General features: G+C 41.8%; 1 protein-coding gene across 10 annotated transcripts in view; it reads left to right on the top strand.

Annotated features, from left to right (window-relative positions):
- The window catches only part of SEMA5A (semaphorin 5A), a 465,678-nt gene that overhangs the window by 277,956 nt on the left and 169,727 nt on the right, over positions 1–17,995 (top strand). For all 10 annotated transcript variants that reach the window (XR_006817661.1, XM_045998962.1, XM_045998963.1 and 7 more), the window contains one exon: positions 17,085–17,147. Coding sequence is in view for 9 of the 10 variants with exons in the window: in XM_045998962.1 (XP_045854918.1) it covers positions 17,085–17,147 (63 nt within the window). In the remaining variant the exon portion in view is untranslated. The remainder of the gene's footprint in view (positions 1–17,084; positions 17,148–17,995) is intronic.

Here is a 17,995-nt window from a genome sequence, read left to right on the forward strand (position 1 = left end):
CTGAGCTGTTGTGACCTCGTGTTCCATTGCCTTCCCCAAAAAGAGCACGACGAAGCCAACCTACACCCCGTGAGCCCCACTCATGTCACCACGTGCCCTTTGTTTCCAGACAGAGATGACTCTAAGGGTCAAGAGAAACCAGGCTTTGTGTTTTCCTCCAAGCCAGCTTCTCCCCGGGGTGAGAGAATACTTTCTCACACCACCAGCACCGTTGGAGTGGAGCGTCTCCAACTGACTTCAGAAAACAAACTTGAGACCTTCTGCCCAGAGCGCGTGCAGCCTTCGGGAGAGTCTGTCCCAGCCTGTCCCTGCACCTGTGCTTCCTGCTCGTTTCTGCCACTGGTTCTGCCAGATCCGGGCTGCTGGAATTTGGTGTCCTTGCTTTCTCCTCACTGGGCTTCAGCTAGGTCTCCTTCTTTCATGAACTGTTTATTTTCTCCTTCGTTTAATCCTTTCCCCTCAGGCATTTTTTTCCTCTTTTTTAAGCTGCGTATGTGTTCGTGGTTCAATCTTAGATCCTTCACATGCTGTCTGACCTTGAGCAGTTGTTTATCATGCCCGTGCCTCAGTTTCCCCCGCCAATAACTATGGTTAATGTATTAATGTAGCTAAACTGCCATGTTACCTCAAGGCTTAAAATGCTAAATGTAAAAAGTCCCGTTTTCAAACCCCATCACCTAGGAGGCGATGTCCTCCTCTCCCTTTTCAGCTCCAAAGTCCGCTAATCCCCGCCCTTCCTTGTGGGCTTCAGCAGACACGTCTCCTACAGGTCCCTGAACGTGGGATGCCTTTTCCCTCCTCACAGACCTTACACGTGTGGCTACCGTGTCCAGCAGGCATGTGCCCCTTTCATCTGCCCAGAGGAGCTCTGGTTTCTCCTCCATCCTGGTTCACATGGAAGCCCGGCTGAGTGTCCGCGTGGCTTTCCGTCTTTGCTACCCAGGGTGTTCGCTTCTTGATGTTCTCATGCTACATGCTTTTATATCCCGAATGGTATTATAATTACTTCCTTCCTTTTCTCTCATCTCTGTTATGCTGAGAATTTCTAAAGTGTGGGAGGCTTTAGGAAGAATCGTGTAACCCACATTCATTTACGTAATAGGTGCTCAGTAAATATTAGTTGAATATGTTTACAAGTTAAGGCAGATGACATAGAAATATACTGGATCATTAGCATCCCCTGTTTTGGAGTGTCTCCTTGGCATAGAACCAATTAAAATGATGATGGGGCACCCGAATGGCTCAATCAGTTAAACATCTGACTTCTGGTTTTGGCTCGGGTCTTGTGAGGAGTCTGCCTGAAAATTCCCTCTGCCCCTCTTCACCGTTTGCTTGCATGTTTTCTCTCTCTCTTTCTCTCTCTCTCTCTCAGATAAATAAATAAATCTTTAGGGGTACCTGGGTGACTCAGTTGGTTAAGCACCTGCCTTCAGTTCAGGTCATGGTCGAGACCAGCGTCAGGCTCCCTGCTCTGCGGAGAAGTCTGCTTCTCCCTTTCCCTCTGCCCCTGCTCGTGAGCTCTCTCACTCTCTCTCAAATAAATAAGTAAAAACTTAAAAAAAAAATAAATAGACCTTTAAAAAAATGATTACATAAGTGTGGCATAGAGTTTCTGTCCATATGTCACATATGGTGAGTTTACTAATATTAAACTCAGACAAACCTTGATGACCCTCCTTTGTGTTTTTACACATTGGAGGAAAAAGTTTACTGTTGCCTTAGGATTATTATGCAGTTGTATTTTTGTTTGTCATTGATGTGAAGGGAATGTAGAAGCTATTCCCTAAGCTATGAGTTTCTTTTTCCTGGGACTCATCATCATTCAAAGGAAAAGCAAATATTGGCAGAGAAGCCTTAGGGATGAAATCTTTTGGAAACGCTCAGAGTCTGATGCCTACAAAAGGTGAGATTCTGAGATTCTGTAGGTCACTTGTGGACTTGCTGCATCCATTTTTTAAAAAATAGATTGAATTAAAATTGGGTAATTAAACATTATGTGTCAGCCGAATCACCCAGATTATGTGTTAGTATGAACACAAATCTAACTAATTACGAATGACATTTGTCAAAATGCCATAGAAGGTAAACCAATCAAAATAGTTATAAATAGACTGAGAAGGTCTTTGAATATGAACACACTGGGACAGAGATCGTGCTTAAAACGAGGAATCATTTCTCAATTAAAAAGCAATTAAATATTTTATATTTGTTATTTGGATGTACGTGTATGTGGTTTGATTTTCACCACTGCAATAATCCTGAGAAAATAATTGAGACCTAATTATCCATCACCGTAATCCATTAAACCAGTTGCCCTTGGGAGCACATATATGGATGTGTAGGGGGAAACGTTATCTTATTTGGACACACAAAGAAGAAAAATCTACTTCTCTTGATATCAGCCTCATCAGAACTATAGGCATTAGGAAGTGAGGAGAACTCAGCATGAGTTGTCTCAGAGATAACAGCGCTCTTAGGTATGGCTGTTCTAGAAAACACTGCACGGGAAGCACAGTGCTTCTCCACAGCCTGTGTGATGGCTTTGGCTTCCCTCTTTAATAACGGTCCTATTGGCAGCCTTGGGACTATTTAGGGAGATTCCAAAAGGCTGTGTCCTCCAGTAAGAGGACAGCAGTGGGGATTGTGAGACTGTTCAGGGTCACGGAACAGAGACTGGGGAAAAGGTAGGCTAGTTCCCACCGAGGCTAAGAAGCCAGGAGTACATCAGGTCCCACACTGCTCCTTGTTCTCGTCTTTCCGGGGTCTGGTGGTGCCAGTGGTCACACTTCCTCAGAGGTCCCCTGCTCTGTGCTGTGAGATAAAAGGGTTGACCTCCATGTTACATGTGTGTGGGGTAAGGACCCTCCTTTCACTGGGATGGGAGGGACATGGAACCTTAGACTCTCGGACTGGAAGTTCAAGTGTGTTCCCTTGGCCATGCCTTCATGATGTGTGGGTCCTTCATGCCGTATCCAGGACACTGGGCTCTGTTGACTGTGGTGCTCCTCAACTCGCACGGTTTCCTCTGGGATAGTGTTCCTTTATTCTCCCAAATCTAGTACATAAACCGACTTTGGGAATATAACCCAGTGTGAATTATCTGTATGTGGTTCAGTATCTTTACCCCAGATGGGATTGTTACACCCTGATGGCTCATCTCTGCTCTTTGTCTTGCCTTCCATAGTGTTCCCTGTGGGTTTGGATAATTCCACAGAATTGCAGAGTGATAGGCTACTGTCCGTTAAATTTGTTTTTGTGTTTTGAGGGCCCTTTCAGAACGCAGGGTGGGAGGGCTTGCCGGCCGAAATGAGATCATATGGAATCAACATTGAAGACGTTAAGGGTCTTGTCAGAAATCTCTGTAATCACAAGGTGAAGAGGCATCATCTGTTCAAACAAACCATTTTATTTCTCTTTTCCCTCCAAGGTCTTTTCCCATTAGCAACATATTTTTATTTCCTCTGACAAGTTCAAAGCAAGCCAAGTCAGTCTTTCAAAAGGACCCTGGTGAGGCAGGAAGGAATTAGGAGTCTGGGAGGTCCTGGCGCCCTGCTCACTGATAGATGGGGCCAAAACACATGGCTAACACAACGGATGCTGAAGCCAGATGACCTGAGTTCAAATCCTGCGCCATCACTTAATAGCTTGGGGACATTGGGTCAGTCTCTCCCCTGCCACCCGCTGTGTGGGTGAATCTGATTGTAGTGCCTGTTTCTCACGGCTTTTGGGAGGAGAACGTGTGTAGTGCTGGGCAGAAGTTAGTAGACAGCATCCCCATCAGGAGCTCTGGGATACTTTCCCAGACGTAACTGGCTGGTGCTCCTGCAGGATATTTTACAGTCCTGCATTGTCTGATTTCTGGTTTCTGCTGTTGCCTTGCTCTTCTGTGTACCTGTTATGCATGAAACATCGTGTCAGCTCCGGATTGAGCCAGAACTGTCTACAGCATAGGCTTATCTGTTGGGTCTCCTGGAACTCAGTCAACACTTGAAAAATCATGGACCCAAAGTGGTCCTGAAAAATAGCATGAAATTTCCTCTGTTGATACTGAGAATTATGAGACCCAAGTCTACCTGAAACTTTAGCATTAAGCCTGAATTTGGCTAGTCTGAAAGCAGAATAAATATTAGCTTTTTATTAGCATACCTCTTTCTGAATTTTCCACATGTGTGAAAAATCGAAGAGAAATGTAAGCCTAACAGATGCGAAAAAACTTAATTTTTCTTCTTTTCATTTTTCTTGTTTTCTTCCACTTATAAATTTCGACTTCTTTAGCTTTACTAAATGTCCTGTATGTCAAAGGTTATGTTTTCCCTAATTTTGCATTTCTTTTCTTTACTTAATCACATGGGCTTGACTCAGGACAGGGAATTCAAGCCAGTAAGTCATGATCATTTGACTTTAAAGGTGAAGTTCCTCAGAGTGGAGAGCCCAGATATGGACCCTCAACTCTATGGTGAAATAATCTTTGACAAAACAGGAAAAAACATACAATGGAAAAAAGACAGTCTCTTCAATAAATGGTGCTGGGAAAACTGGACAGCGATATGTAGAAGAATGAAACTCGACCATTCTCTTACACCGTACACAAAGATAAACTCGAAATGGATAAAAGACCTCAACGTGAGACAGGAATCCATCAGAATATTAGAGGAGAACATAGGCAGTAACCTCTTCGATATCAGCCACAGCAAATTCTTTCAAGATATGTCTCCAAAGGCAAAGGAAACAAAAGCGAAAATGAACTTTTGGGACTTCATCAAGATCAAAAGCTTCTGCACAGCAAAGGAAACAGTCAACAAAACAAAGAGGCAACCCACGGAATGGGAGAAGATACTTGCAAATGACAGTACAGACAAAAGGTTGATATCCAGGATCTATAAAGAACTCCTCAAACTCAACACACACAAAACAGATAATCATATCAAAAAATGGGCAGAAGACATGAACAGACACTTTTCCAATGAAGACATACAAATGGCTATCAGACACATGAAAAAATGTTCATCATCACTAGCCATCAGGGAGATACAAATTAAAACCACATTGAGATACCACCTGACACCAGTTAGAATGGCCAAAATTAGCAAGATAGGAAACAACGTGTGTTGGAGAGGATGTGGAGAAAGGGGAACCCTCTTACACTGTTGGTGGGAATGCAAGTTAGTGCAGCCACTTTGGAGAACAGTGTGGAGATTCCTGAAGAAATTAAGAATAGAGCTTCCCTATGACCCTGCAATTGCACTGCTGGGTATTTACCCCAAAGATACAGTTGTAGTGAAAAGAAGAGTCATCTGTACCCCAATGTTTATTGCAGCAATGGCCAAGGTCGCCAAACTGTGGAAAGAACCAAGATGCCCTTCAACGGATGAATGGATAAGGAAGATGTGGTCCATATACACAATGGAGTATTATGCCTCCATCAGAAAGGATGAATACCCAACTTTTGTAGCAACATGGACGGGACTGGAAGAGATTATGCTGAGCGAAATAAGTCAAGCAGAGAGAGCCAAGTATCATATGGTCTCACTTATTTGTGGAGCATAACAAAGAACAGGGTGGACATGGGGAGATGGAGAGGAGAGGGAGTTGAGGGAAACTGGAAGGGGAGATGAACCATGAGAGACTATGGACTCTGAAAAACAACCAGAGGGTTTTGAAGGGGCGGGGGGGGTGGTCGGGGTGGGAGGTTGAGGAACCAGGTGGTGGGCAATAGGGAGGGCACCTACTGCACGGAGCACTGGGTGTGGTGCAAAAAACAATGAATACTGTTATGCTGAAAATAAACAAATAAAAAATATAAATAAAATAAAATAAAATAAAAAAATAAAATAAAGGTGAAGTTCCTGAGCTAAACTAGCATGAATTTTCCTAATGTTAGCCATACCTTTCATGTGATTGATATGGTTTGCTTCCTTGTTTTTGCTTATGTTTTTGTTTTTGTTTTTTGCAGTTAGTTTTGAAAAACCAGAATTTATGACCAATGAACTGAAAGTGTATTTGATCAAAAGTGTAGTGATCCAGATAGCCTATGAATCTGTGTGGGTTTTGTTTTTTTTTTTTCTTTTTGGTCAACGACTTTGCTATTTGGGAAATAGATTTATTATCCTGTTATATTTTTCTTCAACCAGCATGGTAAAGGTAGTCTTATTTTTCTAGGAGTAAAGTTACTTAGAGGGCTGGAAAGAAAGCAGTCCGGAATCGTGCCTGGCGCCCGGTCCAACCAAAGGAGTGGGTGGGAATGTGTTTCCCAGTACAGATGAGAAAGACTTGGGCTACTGATGTCCACCCATTGGTCAGGTCGGGCGTGTGGCATTCCCCACACCTCAATATCTACATTTTCAGCACCTGGTGCTCTTCCCACTGAAGAGTGGGTTCCCCCTTCCCTCCGCGGTCATCCTGTTGTCCTTGCTTCTCTCAGCCTCCCACGTCTGCCTGCTGGTGGCCTGCCACTCCGCCTCGCACCAGTCTCTTGTTGGCCCGCCGCCCTCCATCCCGGGCGCTAGCACACCCCAGAAGTCTTTCTCACTTACTCACCTCCGTGTGCTGGCGTCTTGCTTACCATCTGCCTCATGGCTTTTCTTGGCTCACGAGAGGCTCTGGACTCAGGGGCCTGGTTCGTCCTGTCCTGAGCTGCGTGCCAGCCCGGCAAGAACTTTCCCTCTCCAGTCCCTGCCTTCTTTCCCATGCAAGGGAATATTCGCAGGTTCCAGGAAATGGGATGCGTGCGGCTAACTTTGGGGGGACCCTTATTCCATTGACCACAGTGTCTCACTCTGACACGATGTGTCTCTGGGCCCCGCCAGAGCCATACGGCTCAGTTCCTGCATAGGAAGTTGGGCGAAATTACAGCGTTTGGCAATGAATTGACAACTCCCACTGGTCAGATAGCAAAGATGCTACTGAGAATGGACGAAAAGGGGAGGGGGCAAGGTGAGTGATGTTCACCGGAGTTTGTTGTAAAATTACACCAAAAAATTTCCATTTTCAAACAAAATATCCTAGACATTACATATATCAAAAAACCACCTGCTTTTGGTACCTGGGTGGCTTAGGCAGTTAAGCACCGGATTCTTGATTTTGGTGCCGGTCATGATCTTAGGATCGTGAGACCGAGTCCAGCATCAGGCTCTGTGCTCGGTGTAGAATCTGCTGAAGGTTCTCTCTCTCTTCCTCTGCCTCTTGCACCGCACATACGCACACTCTCTCGGTCTCAAAGAAATAAATAAAATCTTGAAAAAAAAAATCTATGTCTTATTCTCAAACTTGAAACACTTCTGGACTTCTTTCCTGGATAGAACTCTTTCTCATCTAAGGTTTTAGTAATAGTTGTGTAATATTTTAGGACTTTCCTCTCATTAGTGAACTGATTATACTACAGAAGAGAGACAAATGTTTGAGGAAATAAATGGCATACTCACAAAGTACAGCTTACTGCTAAATTATTTGATTTAATAAGTTCTAGCAGATATTTGTAAAATTATGAGAATGTTAAAATATTAACTAGGAAATGAATATATCAGTAATGTTCATTAAGTTCTCATTTGACGTTGTGATCACATTATAAATAATGTTTCTTGGACAGAAGTGTATCATCCTGTTTCACAGTTTATTTAAAAGAAGAAGGAAGTGTAACTTCCCAGATGTACACCAGGAAACACATTTTCATGTTCATTTATCTCAGCTCCAAACGAAAATTTATGGAAATGCTGCTGAATAAGGCTCATAAAAAGGGTTTTCAATATATCCTGAGATTTGGCAAATGGATCAATATGTTCGGAATCTGGGAGTAAGGACCTTCTTGATGGTGGTAGCATGCATCTCAGGAAACAAGCATTTATAATGTGAATAATAAATAAATTCTGAGTGCTTGGCGCAGTGGTGATAAAATAATTCCTCAGTAAGCGTCTATAATCTGGCCTTTCTATGCACCCCAGTGAATCAGTGCACACATCTTAACTCCGAACTGCAGAAAAAAGTAATCAGGTAGGAGGTGTTGTTTGTTTTCATGAAGCCAGTTTCAGAAAAAAACAGAAAATATCGCTGGATAAAACTAAAAACAAATACTCATCGAGTTAAATCTGTATTGCCTCTTAAGCTGACAGTTTATGTAGAACGTCTTCATTAGGATTCAGCCAAGTATACAATAATGAGACCCAAACCGATGACCAACGTAGGTGAACTTAGAGTTCCAGCAAGTGAACCCAGACACACAAAAAGTCACAAGTGGTAGGCAAGGTGTATAAAAATTATCGTGTCTCTGTGTTTTCATTCACATTCATGCTTCGGTTGCTGGAATCTTCTTCTCCATCTGTTTCATGTTGTCTCAGAATAGAGACCTTGGTCCTTCATATTGCTTGTGTGATAAGTGCCCTTTGAACCTTGACTCTATTTCCAAGTGAAATCTCATTCTAGAGCTGGGGCGCTCATTCTTATATTTAGGCCACAATTGTCTCTCCACTTTTCCCAAAGGCTCGAGAATGATGGCCAGTTGTCAAGTGCTCTGTGTAGGAATGCGTTGGTCCAAGCCATGCTACAAAGTTATCCTTGCAAAGACATTTCCAGGACAGCCTTCATTATACCAAGTTGTCCCTAGAGCTGGTCTGTGTCTTACAAATCATCCCATGTCAATGTCTTGCTCATGCTTTTTCTTTTTTTTTTTTAATTTATATTTTGCAAGGCCTCACGTCGTTGTCAAATAAGTCTTCAAATGGTGTTACGAAGTTCAGGAGGGTCTGACGGTTTTCATGACTTTCTATAATCAGCTCGTTCCCTTTGGGGCACCTCTCTCCATGTATGGAATAAATGTCTAATTTTAATTTGATTGTGCTGTATCTATTTAATGTCTAGCAAGCGTTACAATTTCTGTTGAGCACTACAGATATTTTGGTATTTGAATGGCATCATCTCTATGATGTATGTTTTCGAAAAACATACAGAGAGAAAATATGTTAGAAGCAACAGTTTTCCCACCAAAACTGGAAACTTAAAAAATGCAAGTCCTTGAGAAGTCAGTTCACTCTAATGGCAACCTTTATCCCATGCTTGATTGACTTTGAATTGAGTTTCTTATGTACTAATACCTCAGGAAATTTCAGTATAAAAATAGTTCTTTAGTAATTGGATTTTTTTCCCACTATGGTTAGGCTGACAAATTGTACAGGATGCCATTTTTTTAAATCAGTCCCACTTGGATTTATCAAAATAATTTTTTTGAAACCCAAAGCAGCTTTTGGTACTAGGTGTACCTTCCAGTCCCATTTTAGTTAATAGTACCATTTTTTTTTTCATTTTATTTTATTTCTTCTCAGTGTTCCAGAATTCATTGTTTATGCACCACACCCAGTAATAACACCATTTTTGAAGTTAACAATTGTTTGCTGCCTCAGGGTCTATCATAATTTAAAATACTATACCATATTTTATAGCATCTTTGGACATTAGGCTTATTCCTAAGGTACTTTTTTCCCCAGTTCATCCCAGTGGGGCTCATCCGTGTTCAGGAGTTGGCTTATTAGAACTTGTCCTCCATGACTTTGTTTTTCTGCCTCCTCAGGGCCATTCTAAGCATTTAAATTGGGTATCAGAGGTGCCTGGGACCTTTAAACCAAATACGTTAAATACGCCTCCTGGAACCCCAGGGTTCCAGAGGTGCTTAGGGGTTTTCTACATTACATATTTTTTCAGTCTACTGTTTAAAAATCATTGCATTAATATATATAATATGCAAAATGTTTAAGCACTGAAAACCCTCAGTAAATTAACTTTTATTATAACATTACCTGGATTACTTGGTTTATTGTAGAACATAGAATAAAGTGACTGCTTTTATTCAGAATATACTCCACATTAACTGGGCTTCCAAGGTGGCCTTATTTTTTACTGACTAATTCGTATAAATCACTATTATTTCAAAAGTAGACAACCAAAACAAAATACAGAAGTAATTAGATACTGAGTGCTATGATTCAGTGGTCATTTGTTCTTACATTTTACTAATGATTTACTGCTATAATCTCGCATTTATAAAGCATGACTTTGGTAAAGGCCACTTTTACTTTCTTTCCTATGAGGTTGTGCGGAGGAATTAGAGACATGAGCTCGATCTTAGCAACTCTTACTAGACAGAGGCAAGGGAAACAAAACCAAAAATGAACTGTTGGAACTCCATCAAGATCAAAAGCTTCTACACAGTGAGGAGAGCAGTCCGCAAAACCAAAAGGCAGCCTATGGAATGGGAGAGGATATTTGCCACGGTCACATCTGATAAAGGGTTGGTGTCTAAAATCTATTTTAGATTTTAGAACTTATCAGACCCAACACCCAAAAAAACAACCCAGGTAAGAAATGCACAGAAGACATGAGCAGACACTTTTCCAAAGAAGACCTCTAGCTGGCCAACAGACCCCCCATGAACAGATGCTCAGCATCTACTCATCATCAGGGAGATGTGACTCAAACCCACCGTGAAATGCCACCTCACACCAGTCCGAATGGCTAAAATTAACAACACAAGGGACAGCAGATGCTGGTGAGGATGTGGAGAAAGGGGAACCCTCTTGAATTGCTGCTGGTGTAAACTGTGCAGCTGGCTCTGGAAAAGAGCATGGAGATTCCTCACAACACTAAAACCAGAACTACGCTACAGCCAGGCAGTTGAACTACTAGGTATTTACCCAAACAGAAAAAACACACAGATTCAAAGTGGGTAGTGGCATTTTCAACAACGGCCAAAGTGTGGGGATTGCACAAATGTTCACTGACTGATGAATGGGTAAAGAATATCTATCTCTCTCTCTCTCTCTCTATATATATATATATATGTATATATATATAACTACGCAGCCATCAAAAGGAATGAAATCTTGCCATTCGCAATGATGTGGCTAGAACTAGAATGTATTACGCTAAGAAAAATACGCCAGAGAAAGACGAAAACCATGTGATTTCTGTGGGTCAGAAGACAGTGGTTTAGAGCAAAGGCTTCAATCCAAATTCAGATACTGATGTCCCACTTACTCTTTTTGGGGCTTTATGGTACATTATTTAGCCGATATTCCCTTCCAGAATATTATGGTGATTTATCTCCCATGTAAAATTATAGAGAGACCGAACTTAGAAAATGTATACAAAGCAACCAGCTCTGTGGTCTGCACAATGAGAGTTTCGTAAATTGTTATCAGTATTTTGCCTGAGATTTGGCGGCTGATTTCTAGCAAAGCAAGGACCCTCATTTATGTACTAGCAGTTGTCAATCTCAGACTTTTATGTCACTTTTATGTCACACTGTCTTGGACTGGGGTGAATGGTGTCCTTCCAAAGTTCATGTCCTCCCAGATCCTCAGAAGGTGACCGTATCTAGAGGTAGGGGGTTTGCATATGTAATGAGCTGCAGGAAATTTTCTTAGAGTGGGGTGGACCTTAATCAAAGACCAGTGTTTTTGTAAGAAGACAACATTTGGACAAAGAGGCAGAGGCTGGAGTGAGGCTTCCGGAAATCCTGCAACCAACAGCAGGGCTGCTAGCCTCTACCAGAGGCTGGAAGACGGGCAGGGAGCAGACTCTCTTCTGGGACTCCAGAAGGACCAACCCTGCTGGCACTTCGATTGCAGACTTCTAGCCTTGGAAACTGCAAGGGAATAAGTTTCTATTGTTTAAAGCCCCTAGTCTATGCTACTTTGTCATGACAGCCCTAGGAAGCTAATATACTGTCTACTCAATTAAAGAACAACCCTCAATTTAACAAGATCCAGCGAGAGCTCCTGGATGGCTCAGTCAGGTAAATGTTCGACTGTTGGTGTCTTGATCTCAGGGTTGTGGGATTGGGCCCCATGTTGGGCTCTGTGCTCAGTGCCGAGTCTGCTTGTCCCTCTCCCTCTGCTCATCCCCCCTGCTCGTGCTCTGTCTCTGAAATAAATAAAATCTTAAAAAGACCCACCGAAAAACAACAGGCCCAGTAAGCATTTAACAGGTTGGGAACTCCACTGTGCAGCTATCGAAAATAAACCTGATTTGGAACAAGATCTTGGGCTTTCATATAAGGATTTTAAAAATGGCAGTAACACATTTTTTATGGTGTTTCCAAAGTAAGCTGTATCTGTAATTTTGGATGATGTTAGTGTCACGAGAATCAAAAACTAGTCGTTGAGTAATAGGACTGCTGCCCCCTTACAGTTCTCTGATTCGGAGGCCACCCGTAAGAGCGGAGAGGACTTATGTATTTGCTGTGGACACAAAAACAAATGTGCCGCAAATTGATGTTGAAAGCAAATTTCCAGTAGACGCTAGGGAGTAAAGGCAGAGGAATGTGGAACGAATCCTTCCCAAATGACTAAACTCTCCATCCCTTTGTGTCTTTCAACGGACACCATTCCGTCTCAGATTCGCTGTGTTGTGAACCTGTCATGTGTGGCCACTAATGGTACTTCTCAGACATGTCTCTACATAAGGGTAACTGGATTAGCACCTGTTAAAGTTGCATAAAGATCAAGTTATTTCAAGTTCCAACTTATTTGTGTTTTGCCTCTGTTTTGAACAAGGATATGGTCTCACATTGCCTGGCAATGTGTTTACGGTTGCTGTCACGATTTAATATTCTCCGGCATTTCACAGAAATACATGACATGAGAATATGAATGCAATGTATATAAAAAAAAGCCCTCAGGTGGTTGTTAATTTTTGGCACTGTGTAATTAAACTAGTTTTTTTTAATGTTATCTTTTGCCAGTATCTAATTAGCAAAGCCATCTGCTGAAAGAGTAGTGGCCCATCTGCCTAGAATGTTGTTCTCTTCATTTTTATGAAAAGTATCTGCCTTTGCTGGTCCCTGTCTAATTAACTTCTCTCACTGCGGAATGTGATAATACACAGCTTTGTTTATACACTTCGGAGAACTGTGGATTTTTATGTATGTAACACGTACATAGAAAGAGCCAGTCTTTTTTCTTTCCAACTTTTGATTTACTCCCGAGATCGGAGCTCCGTTTATCGTAACTTGAGCATATGTGTGTGTGTGTGTGATGGGGAGGGATGAACTGTGTCGTGTTTCCTTCCATCCCAGAGCTCCTGTGGGGATCAGATGATATTCTGTAGACGTACTCCATTTCCTTTTTCGTCTGTCTGTAGCACTGTGGCTTCTGGAAAGTTGATGATGTCGTAAGTTCCAGGTTATCTCCGGATCTGAAATGAGCATGGCTATTGGAACAATGGAAATGACCATGGTGAAGTTCTCAGAGTTAGCAAGGTGTCGTCCAGACTGATGGAAGACACTTACTAATGTCTGATGTATGCAAATATCGCCCATGTCTGTTTCTCCTCCATCAGAATTACCTAACACACACTGCCTTGCACTTGGTACGTGGCTGCTTTGTAACCACGTATGACATGAGAGAGAGAATGAATGCAAATGCATAAATCAAAGCTTCTGTAGGTCGTTGAAGAGCACAGATGTTATTGGCATATATTTACAGACCAAACAAACAAACAAAAAAGATTCTGCAAACAGAAATCTTCTTGTCTTTTAAGATGTAGATGCTCCATACTCCTCGTCTACTGTGTATAGCCTAGATATCCAGATAACTGCACTCTCACTGCTGCGTGTCTGCTGCCAAAAACACAATGAAGATTAAATGCAGAATGGAATAGGGAATTCAGTTTTTTTTTTCTTCTCTGAGGTGCTATTGTGCAATAGAGAAAGACAAGAGATGATAAAAAAAAAAAAACCCACAGAGATTCAGGAAATAAGATCACGCGTGTTGTCCTGAGATCCGGGTTGTAGCGCGTGCATGCCGTTGCATGTGTTTCAACTGTCATAAAGACAGGTTTGTGTAGATGGAAAAGTGTCTTAAAACAAAGTCAACTGGAAAGATGGCTTCACAAATCAGTAGTGGGATTTGTTCCAGAATTATGATGCATGAAAGAGTAACAAGACTCTCCTGTGAGAAGACAGTGAGACGACTGGGTTAAGAGAAGTTTAATTTATTAGAACAATTCTTGTGGAATAAAGAAAGTTATGACCAGGTTAGTACATAATATAATTTCAAGTGGGATGAGTAACTTTGAGAAATGAACTCTGGTACACAAGGATTCTACTGATACTCTGAGTTCTCTCTAATAGAAGGGTGTTGTTCCTCCATCGTTGGGAAATGGTCAAATGGGACGAGTTCAGTTGATTGTGAGAACAGAATGACACTATGGAATCAACACCCTATTTTGGCCCAATCTGCCAAAGACCTGTCTTCCCACCGCACTCTTTGATAAATTCCGTGACATCTAGTAATACTTGTGCAGCCGTACAATAGGCGGGAACGGACTGCCGTTCCCGGTGTAAGTCTTGTCTCTCCTGTCCTCTATTCAAGTAGGAAGTGAATCAGCAGAAAAGCCGAACATTCGTGGTCTTCAATTAATTCTGGATTTGAATATTATTGGAAAGCCGGTTATACTGTAATAAAAATGCCTCAGAAGTAACTTTGTTTCTTTTTAATAACTGTCTTCAGAAAAATCTGTAAGATCTGTCCTATTTTCTTTTGGCCTAATAAACTTGTGTGTGCCGGTGCTTTTTCTTGCTAGACTGGATAAAGTAATGAAATATTCTTGAAAACTCTCCTTTTTTCTATTACTTTCCTATCCAATCCTTGGCCTTCAATTATCTTGAAAACACACAGTCTACTTGGGCATTAGGCAGACTGGGGAAGCTATTTGTTTGTGATTTCGGCAGAAGGATTTGAACAATTCTGATGATGTCTGGTAAGTTTTCTTGCAACCCTGGAACTAACCATGCTCCTCACAGGTCTTACATTTACTGAGGAGAGAATTAATATTTAACTTTTAACAAAATTACTGGATTACCAAGGGCCCCTATGAATGCCTCTTTATCTAAAGCTTTTTACTTTGTAGTTGTCCTAGTAATTATATATCCAACCCTCCTGGGGACAGCAAGTCAAAGTTGCAATAGCCTTGACTTTGTAAAAGAATGTATTGTAGTGTGTCATTTCTGTTTTGAGTTTAAGTGAAGGCAGAAATAGGGATATCTCTGTTTATGTACAAACGGACAAACACAGTCCGTTTTATAAACAGATCTAGGAAAGGAAAGGTCCGTCTGGAACGATAGTAATGCGCTTATTTAATGTGAGTCCTATGGGGACACGCAGATCTGCCACGACACGTGAAGCCCTTATGTCTTCCTGGGAAGTGTCATCCCTTGTCGTGTAAGTATTTGTCATCATAGCACAGAATTCAAGTCATTTGTTCGCATCACATGTTGACTAGCTGGGATTTTATTGTTGCCATTGAGCATTATGAACAGGAAGGCATCACAGAAAGAATTAACACATTCTCTCATCAAATGTCGATACTGACAAAAATCGCTAAGTCGACACGAGGGAAAGCCGTTAGGATATCGTTTCTGTTTGAAAGAAGCTGCAGTGGCTCTCTATAGAACACTTTCTTTGGGGCTCATATTTGGCAAGGAAGATACAGAGGCAGAGTTTTGTGTTTTAGTCTATTATGTAACGTTCTTCGGAGGACAGTCATACGAGATTCTGGTGCACGATTACTTTGTTACTCTCCTAGGTTTAGGAGAATTAAAAAATATCTTCTTCCTAGAAGTGAGAGTGAAGCCATTATTTTCCTTAATAATATTTGACAGTGGCTTATCATTGGCTTAGTTTAGTTTATTATTTAGCATTCGTTCAAATTAGCAAAGACTTGTCCCTTGCTTAAATTGTTTTTTCTGATAATGGGGCACCTGTGTGGCTCAGTCGGTTAAGTGTCCAACTCTTTTTTTTTTTTTTTTAAGATTTATTTATTTATTTGACAGAGAGAAAGTGCACACACACAGAAGCAGGGGGAGTGGGAGAGGGAGAAGCAGACCCACTGCTGAGCAGGGACCCCAATGTGGGGCTCGATCCCAGGACTCTGGGATCATGACCTGAGCCGAAGGCAGATGCTTAACCGACTGAGCGACCCGGTGTCCCCAGTGCACCCCAGTGTCCATCTCTTGACTTCGGCTCTGGTCAGAATCTTAGGGTTGTGGGATCATGTCCATATTGGGCCCTGCACTGAGCTTGGAACCTGCGTAAGATTCTCTCTCTGCCCCTCCCAGCCCTCACCCTGCTCATCTTCTCTCTCTCTCTCTTCCCCCCTCTCTCAAAAAAATACAAATTAAAAACAATTTTTTTTTCTGATAAAATGATTTAACTGGTCCTTCAGAAATCCTAGTCTTTGGAATTCCAGCTCTAATAGGAAGCTAAAACACAAATCCACATTCCATACAATAATACAAAAGATAAACAGTTCAGATTCTTAAATTCGTTCCAAGAAGGGATTCACAGTCACAGATCGTTGGTATTTGTAGGCATCATTTCTTCCCATGAAGTCAGCGCTGTGTACTATGTCAGCCAATCACAGATGCCCTGTGCGAGACAGCAGCAGATGTGAGGGGATGCACATGAACTTGGTCACCACGAGTTAGGTTTGGAATGTTTGGGAAACCATATTCACGAGCTGTGGCCTCACTCTTGAGTCAGAGCTCCTGCGAGTGTGAAAATTACGGTCTTGCGTACAGTAGTAGATGTGCTCTTTGCATGAGCTCTTTCTTACCATTTGCATATAGATGTTGGGAGTCAGGTGGTGCAAATTCATCCTCGCTCCATTATCTTTGACTATTGATGAACGACATACAGTAAGCAGAAGATGCACGTGTCTCACTGAGTGCTCGCGTCGTTTTTGGTCCAGGGCTTGTCTTTTTAGCACGCTGTGGATCTGTCCTGCGGTGTGACCGAAGGGATGCTTTCAGTACTTAGAACAACAGCCATCAACTCCCTGCATGGGCCTTTCTTACAGGCGTCTAAATATCACACTGCTTCTGCTTAAATACAGATACTTGGGAGCAAGTCGATTTTGAAGAAAATTAGAAGCCCCTATGAGTGAATTTCATGAATTGAGTGTCAATTCTATGTTTGTATGAAAACATCGGTTCCATGGGGTGGCCACACCTCCTAATCTGATTACCAGAGCCTTATTAGTTGTCCCCTTTGATTCAGTCAGAACTGTAACAGTCACTGTCATTTTGGTGTTTCCTACAGGCTGTGGAGTGGGAGTGTGATGAAGCCACCAAGAAGGCCTGTTACAGTAAGGGCAAGTCCAAGGTAAGGAGCAGAAATGCATGGTCACCACCGTTTAAAAGGACTATACGTGAAGCATTTTAATATGGGTGTGGTGCATAAACAATGAATTCTGGAACATTAAAAAGAAATTAAAATAAAAGTCACATGTGGCATTGAAAAAAAATACGAAGGCTGTTCCTGATGGTACCTTGTAATTCAGGGAAAAAAATGCAGGATACAAAATATATATCGGGTGCCTAGGTGGTTCAGTTGGTTAAGCATCTGCGTTTGGCTCAGGTCATGATCTCTGGGTGCTGGGTTCGAGTCCCACATTAGACTCCCTGCTCGGTAGGGAGTCTGCTTCTTCCTCTATCCCTGTCGCCCGCCAGTAGTCTCTCCCTCCCTCTGTCTCTCTCTCTCATGCTCTTTAACGCTCTCTCAAATAAATAAAATCTTTAAAGAAACAGACAAAAATATATGTTGAGTAAATTCTCAAGGTTTTAACATTAAATTAAGATTAACCACAGTTTCCAAAAAGCATTCAGAATAGAGGAGCAGATCTGATTTGCACCATTAATCACTAGGCTAAGATACCGAATCATTAGGCTGTGATAGCGTTTGGAAAAATATGAGCCTGAATTTTAAAAATAACATTTTAATTTCCCCCAAGTATATCTTAGAGCTAGTTCCATAAAGTGACTATATATGATAAATAAAATCGTTATATCAAAAATGATGTTTCTTTCTAATTCATCTCAGCATATCTATAAACTCTCCCTCTCTCTCTCCTCCACCCACCCCCGCTCTTTCCATGTGAAAATCTACATCCCCAAGTTCCTAAGGAAAGCAAAGTTTCTAATTAAGGCTGGCAATGCGTTTCCTGAGCGACT

This window comes from Meles meles, chromosome 3 (genome assembly GCF_922984935.1).
Source record: "Meles meles chromosome 3, mMelMel3.1 paternal haplotype, whole genome shotgun sequence".
NCBI classification, from domain to species: Eukaryota; Metazoa; Chordata; class Mammalia; order Carnivora; family Mustelidae; genus Meles; species Meles meles.